Source organism: Poecile atricapillus, chromosome 3 (assembly GCF_030490865.1).
Source record: "Poecile atricapillus isolate bPoeAtr1 chromosome 3, bPoeAtr1.hap1, whole genome shotgun sequence".
In the NCBI taxonomy this organism is placed as follows: Eukaryota; Metazoa; Chordata; class Aves; order Passeriformes; family Paridae; genus Poecile; species Poecile atricapillus.
Window position 1 is genome coordinate 30,110,223 of NC_081251.1, and position 7,203 is coordinate 30,117,425.

Consider the following 7,203-nt stretch of genomic DNA (forward strand, 5'->3'; position numbering starts at 1 on the left):
ACATGAAACAAAGATGCCTTTGATGAACACATCTCCACCAACCAGCTGCAGCAACAAGTGAAAGCTAAAGAGGAGTATGAGCACTATTTATGCTCTGCTATAGCATCAGTGGACAATATGGTGTTGCTTACTCCTCTCCATTTCAATGTCATGAGGGACCTACTGTGAAGCCTGCAAACCTTATGTACTGGCCAGAAAGGAATATGCAACAGGTTTGACTGTTCTTTGGCATCAGCTGGCAGAAGTGAGTGACACCCAGGTGGTTCAAAGCATTTCTCTCTCCTTGTTGGCAGAGCCAAGTGCCATGCCAGCTGCTGCTCCACGAGCAGTATAGTGTCTGGCCTGAAACTGTGCCTAACTCCCCACTGCTGCATCACCTCCCAGTGCAGAGCCATTAAGTTTGTGGATTCCTATGTCAGATAAATACTAAGACCACGTACTGGGTCAGCACAAGAATAAACAGCATATATTAGAACAGAAAACAGACTCCAATCGTAGTAACTTCTCATAGTTTTATGGGAGACGCATTGTCCAAAGGAGCCTAATATCAGATCCCAAGCTTAGCAAAGAACATTTACTTAGCTTCAAAAGTGTGAACAAAATACCTAAAGCATTTACAACTCGTTCAGCTGCACTGTCCATTTCAAAGGCAAAATACAGCTGCAGTGATAAGCCTCTGGCACAGGGGATACATTACAGTTATGGCACACACCTGAGATCCCTGCATGCAGGAGCAGACATATGTTGGGCTGACCAGAACCATGTATAAACAAAAAATTCTGCCCCAACATCCTCCAAGTTCTAGAACACTTTCATCCCATATTTTGCAAACTCTCTCCTAACACACATTTCTTATTTCCTTTGTCCAGGACATGCAATTTCTGCTGAAGTCACATTCCTGGGGAACTATTTTATACCCTGCTGTACTCTTGAGAAAAGCAGGGACTTTAACTATGATCTAGCCCAGTGGCTCACACCTCCCATGCTTCAAGTTTACCCCCATATTTCCAGTTTCAAGGTCAGGTTGTTAATGCAGGAATCATTTCTGCTTGCCTATAGGTAGGACACTGCACCCATCCCAGATTCCCTGCAAATACAGGGAAGGCCATTTTTTACTTCCCATCACTCCTTTCCTCATTTAGAGCTCAAACACAAAACTGGAACATAAAGACTCAAAATAATTAGCACAATCATAATGTTTATCCTTTATCTCCAGCAGATCAAAACAAATACAGCCTCTGACCCCTACACTATTGCAACTTAATATGCTCCACAGTGAACTGCACAAGCATCCAGATGTTGCAGAAGAGTCTGCAAGGCTTCACCTCGCACATCCTTACCTATGAGGTTGTGCAATGCATTGATTACTCTTGTCCCAAAGGTACTTGAACATTACCAGAAATTAGTTCTAGATGAAAGAGAACTACTGGGTACTATGTGAAGCAAAACATCCACTAGAAGTGTGTAGAAAGCAGCTTTATTAGGAACACCATTTTTAAAGTATTTTAGAAAACACTTGTTTATTCATAGTGAAAGAAATATATAACAGCAACATTTAAAGAAAAGAACTAGAGTTCATGTGCAACAAATGTACTAACCTTTGCACACATACCCACTGGGGCAATATACCTACTCAAGTCCCATTCTTCATTTATTTTCAGCAGCCTCTCCTTTCCTTGGGTGTGACCAGGCTTATGTAATGAGGGGACAGAATGAGGCTGAACATCAGTCAACACTTGCTTGATCCCACAGTTTGAAATTAAATATTCTGACCTATCAGATAAAATGCTGACATCATACTGACAGGGCCATGAACCTGAATCTTGTTAATGTTAACCTGTATCCTCATCCCCCTGAAAAGGTCTTTCCTCTCAACTTTTCAGAAGCAGAAGTTACAAGAGACTCATAAGCACATGACAAAAACATGCCCACCAAGTTAAAAGAGTGGCACAGTTCAGTCCTACAAAGAAGGAGAAAGCATTAGACTTACCAGTGAAGCAAAGAGGAGAGAGGGCTTACCAGCATAAATGCCCTAGCTAAGACACTGGGGAAGCTCCAAAGTGCTCAAAAAACTACTACACAGTAATCAATGCTGACATGCCAAAGAATACACACACTTCTGCAAGAAGAGAAGGCAGAGTGAGCCCTTCTGGAACAGCTAAAATGGAGCTGCATGTGAGAAATGACAGGTAGGAGGAAGGCACAAAATGAGAAGAAACCCCTACTGATTAACTCCAGGCACTGCGAAATTAGAATTACTCTTCTTCCTCACCTTCACCTCAAAGTTTTCAGTATAAGTCACAAAGAGTTACTCTAAATGCTGCCCGTACACAACTTTTCACACATCCAAACAGGTCGAGTAACTGCATTTTACTCCTTATAGCAGAAATAACTGCCCAGAGATTATGGAAAAGGAACAGAAAAAGAAACAGAGCACATATGAAACCTTTTTCTATCAAAAAAACCCCACTTTTCTGATGGTCAATAGTGAGGAAAATCCCTGGTGGATAAATACAGATTTAGTAGTCAGCTAAAAATTAGAGCTCTGAGTACATCTCTTGACAGGTCCAAGAACAGTTCTCAGTTGCTTAGACTCATAGAAAGTTTATAATCAACTTGCTGCAAAAGCTTTAATTTAGAACATGTGTCACTAAGGTAAACCACTGAAGCAAGACCTGACTTTATTTTTCAAATGTCTTAACAACTAATCCACTTGGGATTATGTCAGTCATGTCACATTAGGATGGCTTGGGCTCACCTTGACCAGCGAGTATGTTAAAATGCAACTAAACCTGTCTACGTATACACTCTAACACATGCTTCTAAAATTTCAAATGGTTACAGAGCATCTATGGATCTAACACTCACCGAGAACATATTATCATGTGTTTTATTCAACATGAAGTGTCATAGACAGAAGCAGTCCTACAGAATAACATAAAACTTATTTTCTACATACCTGAACTTAAAAGAGAAGGGGAAACTTTTCTGCACAAAAATCTATTTGCTGTGGTAGGCTGCTATTGTAAAAGGTATACTTATACAGTACAAGTTTTTGGTACAAAGGGTATGCATATGGCTGAGTTAATAAACTGGAGTTGAGAATAAGCCTTTCCTGTTCCGGGTAATCTATGGCCCAGTGCTACATTCCTTTTGTAGTGCCATAATCTTCCAAGAATAACTTCACATTATCCTCTTCATAGTAATCTAGGAATGCAGATAGAAAGAATATCAACCATCACCCTCATAAGACTCTCCCTCTTAACCCTCAAGTGTTTAGGTGCCTGATAAAGTTTTTGATATTATTAAAACTTGAATCATCCATTCTTGGCTGTTACTACCCTCCAAGCACACAGCTTCCTGCCAGTGGCTACTTGTACCTACACTGAAGCCTTCATAACACTGATTGAACCAATACTGCACGTCCAAACCACCATGTGGTTCTCAAATACCCTTCTCACCCTGTCACTTCTCAACTGCTGAAGTACAAGAATGTGCAACTTCCAGATATGTGCTTTATCGCAACAATAAAATAATGAGTTTGGGAATACACCAGCTGCACCAGAAATCTTTTTGTACAATACAAACACTAGGACAAGAAAAGTTCAGGTTTAAATCCCCCTCTAGGCCTGTCTCAGCCACAATTCAAAACTTGGTTTTCACTCCCCCATCTGAATGTCTGTGCCTATGTGGTGATGCCATCCATGCTTTGACCACTGCTTTCAACAGGAGAGGTTCAGACCAGGAGCTTCTGACACCCAGGAGAGCCACCACATTCAAATCACCCCTCCAACTCAGTGAGATGACCCCCTTTTGGGGAAGGAGACCCTGCCTGCTCAGGCATCTCATTCCAGGGCAGTGCTTGCAACTGCAAAGAACAAATGGATTGACACCTTCACCTAGCTAGACGCAAGACTTAAGCCTCTATAAAAGCTAAGCTGCAGAGCAGATCTCTCTCTATATGTCATGCTGGTTCCTGAGGTTGTCCTCTGAGGTGAGAGAGGACACCTTGCGTGGCCTTTTCCTGCAAGTCCCAAAGACAAAGCGGGTGCCAGCTCTGGGCTACGGGCATCAGGGCAGCTGCAGGTCAGGCATCTGCACACTCCAGCCCTTAAGCTACCCTGGATGTTTTGCCTCCTCCTTCTGTCAACTGTACAGAAAGTACAGACACTCTCTTGGCACATTTATCTTCATTCATTTCACTAAAGAATCAGTGAAATGAATCATGTGTGGTACTTGTACCTATTCTAGTAAAATAAACGAAACTCAACCACAGGATCGCTTCTTAGTATTCAAAGAACTCGTGTGCTGGTGGACACAGCCCTGATGAATACTTGTTCAGATGACAATCCCTGCCTCTGTGGGCTTCAACCCAAAAGTGTCAGGGCAGTTACTGGGCTGCAAATGCACCTTGAACATCATATTTGTCTTCACAGTTAGGGCAAGGGCACTCCAGTACAAAAGCAGCATTGACAAAATAGCTTAGAAAACTACAACAGCAATGCTAGGTCTCTAACTTTGTAAGTAGATTAATGACTAAGAGCTATTAATTAGTTTTCAATGGTAACAGCAAAGAGCTAATGATGTATTAGGAATCACTGACACTGCATCTAACATTTAGTATTTCCCTCATTTCTCATGAGGCAATAGACAGACTTACAAAGTCATGATATGAGACAAGAGGTCTAAACACACAAAAACTATTACCAACTATATTAACCTCATCGGGAAATCTATCCAGAAAATGAACCCGGTAAAAATTAATTTTTGCCCAGATCTTTCGACAGTTAGCTCATAAGTAATGCTTCCATTCCCTGTATCTGTATGAGTTTGAGTTACAACAAAGCTATGCACAACAGCCATAAAAAGGTAGCATGCATATTAACATGGGTATATTAGGTTTGAGTTTACGAGCCAAGTTTTTGAGGAGAGAGGGAGTTATCTTCTGCAATCAACCTTTTAAACTCGGCCTTCTACTTTCAGCTGGTATATAGAAGAGCTTAAAACATAAAAAGCAAAGTGACCTATTGTGTTTTGACTCAACGTAGATACAGAAGTAACCTTCAAGGTTACCTTGCCCTATGTGCGGCCTCAGGAAGGAAAAACCCACAGCTTCAGCAAAGGAATTTCTTGCCTGGCTGGAGGCCACACCCGCCACAACAACTGATGGCAGAAAGCATTTGGATTCACAACTCTACCCGTAGCACCCAGCCGGAGGCGAAGCAAAACTTTCTCATTTTCGGAGAAGAAAAGAAACTCTTGCTCAATAAGTAGCAATTATGCTGCAGAATTTATATGCTGAGCACGGCTGAAAGTACGAGCACCAGATCAGTCAACCATAGCTTTAGTGCTTTGAGTATGATTAACAGAATGAACTTTCAAAGGTCAATTAAATGTCAACACATTTTAAAGAGATATTCTTCTTAAACTGGGGCAATGTGTAACAGTACCTTCCAGAACTGCTGTGCACTTTCACCTTAAAATTTTACCCATCTTATACTTAAATGTGCAGATATAAAGATGATAACTAATTAACCTTTGATAGAAAATAACGGCTATTTACACTCCTGGTTTTTCTGTCATTAAGCTGTCTTTATTACTTGTGTCTTAGCAAATACACAGGGACGCTTGGCCCAAAATTAAATTTCAATTGTTGAGGGTGTGAGCAAAGCAAGAATTAAAGGAGCAAGAACAGTTCGTAAGTCTAATAACTTACTAAATGAAAATGAGAAGAGGCTTTTGATATGCAATTGAGCTGCTCCGATGTGAATCTGCGGGAGGATGGGGGGGACGGGACCGTAACTGAATTAATTATGAACGCATTAATCATGACTTTAGGCAGCCCAGTGATTTATCTCTTCACTTCTAAACATTTCTGAAAATTCAAACTTCAGCTAACTATCTCAAGACATCTTAAAACAAACGCTGAACAGCTGAACGCTCAGTTAGATACATTTAAGTTACTCCTCAGACCGGATGCTCAAATAATTAGTTTAAAAGTTTAAAAGAACCACAAAAAACAACAAAGTCTCCATTTCAGCACAAACTAAAAGGATCAAAATCCCGACCAAGGCCTCTCAACGGTACCATAATCATTCTGACATGAGCAATATTTATTCAAGACCAGAGCTAAAGAATAATTTAAGAGTTGAGAAAAACCAGCAGAGAGCCGCACTCTGCGCGGACGCCAGAAGAAAACCGCCTGGAGAATCTTCCTTTCACACGGGCAGCGGTCCCGGCACCTCTCCACAGGTAGGATTGTAACTCCACGCAATTTTAGGAAGAGTTTTTTAGGAGGTTCCCGCTCTGGCCCTGACAGTCCCGCCAGGTTTTGGGCCAGGTGCCACGGGGTAGCGCACGGCGACGGCTCTCCCCAGACAGGGAGACAACCTTCCAAGGTTCCTACAAAGTTTCCAGGCTCGAAGGCTGCCTGGCCCCCACCGGCTCCGCGGGGCCCGCTGGGCACGGCCGCCCCGTCCTGCCGCACCTGCGGCCGCGGCCGGAGCCCCGGGAGCTGCGGGCGGAGCGGGAGCGCGGCCCGGCCCGCAGGTGCCGCGGGACCCCCGCCCGCTCCTTACCTGGACGGGTCCCGCCCAACTTTCCCACTCCCGGCGAAACTTGAGGCAGACAGCGGACTCACTCCCGACGGCCATCTCCAGTCCAGTCCAGTTCAGCTCAGCCCGTCCCGTCCCGTCCCGTTCCGTTCCGTTCCGTTCCGTTCCGTTCCGCCCCAGCCCCCCGTCAGCCCGGCCACAGGGGCGGGGAAAAGGGGCGGAGGGAAGCGAGCCCGCCCCTCGGCGGGCATTGTACGCCCCCGGAGCGCCCTTCCCAGCGGTTGAGGCAGCGTAAGCTCCTCCTCCCCTCGCCATGTTCTTTGTTTCTCCGGCTTTTCCCGGCCGTTCCCGGTGAAGCCGCGGCCGCCCCGGCGGGGCCGGCGGAGCGGACCGGGGCCGCCCCGGCCGCAGGTGACCGAGCGGCCGCCCCCGCCCGAGCGCCGCCCCCCCGCCGGAGGGGATCCCGGCCCGCTCCGCCAATCGGCTCGGGGCAGGGGGGTCCGGCCAATGAGGCGCCGGGGAGCGCGGAGAGTCCCGCGCGGAGCCAATGGAGCGGCGCGGAGGGCGGGATCGCCTCCCCCGCGCGGCGCGCGGCGCGGGGCGGCCGGTGGGGGCAGCGCGCGGGGCCGCTCGGGGCGCGCAGGGCTCG

General features: G+C 45.6%; 1 protein-coding gene across 9 annotated transcripts in view; it reads right to left on the reverse strand.

The window, feature by feature from the left end:
* OGFRL1 (opioid growth factor receptor like 1) overlaps positions 1–6,991 on the reverse strand; it is an 88,198-nt gene extending 81,207 nt beyond the window's left edge. For 4 of the 9 annotated variants that reach the window (XR_009277122.1, XR_009277121.1, XM_058834163.1 and 1 more), the window contains exon 1: positions 6,579–6,608. Coding sequence is in view for 2 of the 9 variants with exons in the window: in XM_058834155.1 (XP_058690138.1) it covers positions 6,579–6,869 (291 nt within the window). In the remaining 7 variants the exon portion in view is untranslated. Of the gene's footprint in view, positions 1–6,578 lie in introns of all 9 variants that reach the window. The other 5 variants (XM_058834155.1, XM_058834154.1, XM_058834160.1 and 2 more) reach the window with 4 other exon arrangements.
* Between the last annotated feature and the right edge of the window lie 212 nt (positions 6,992–7,203).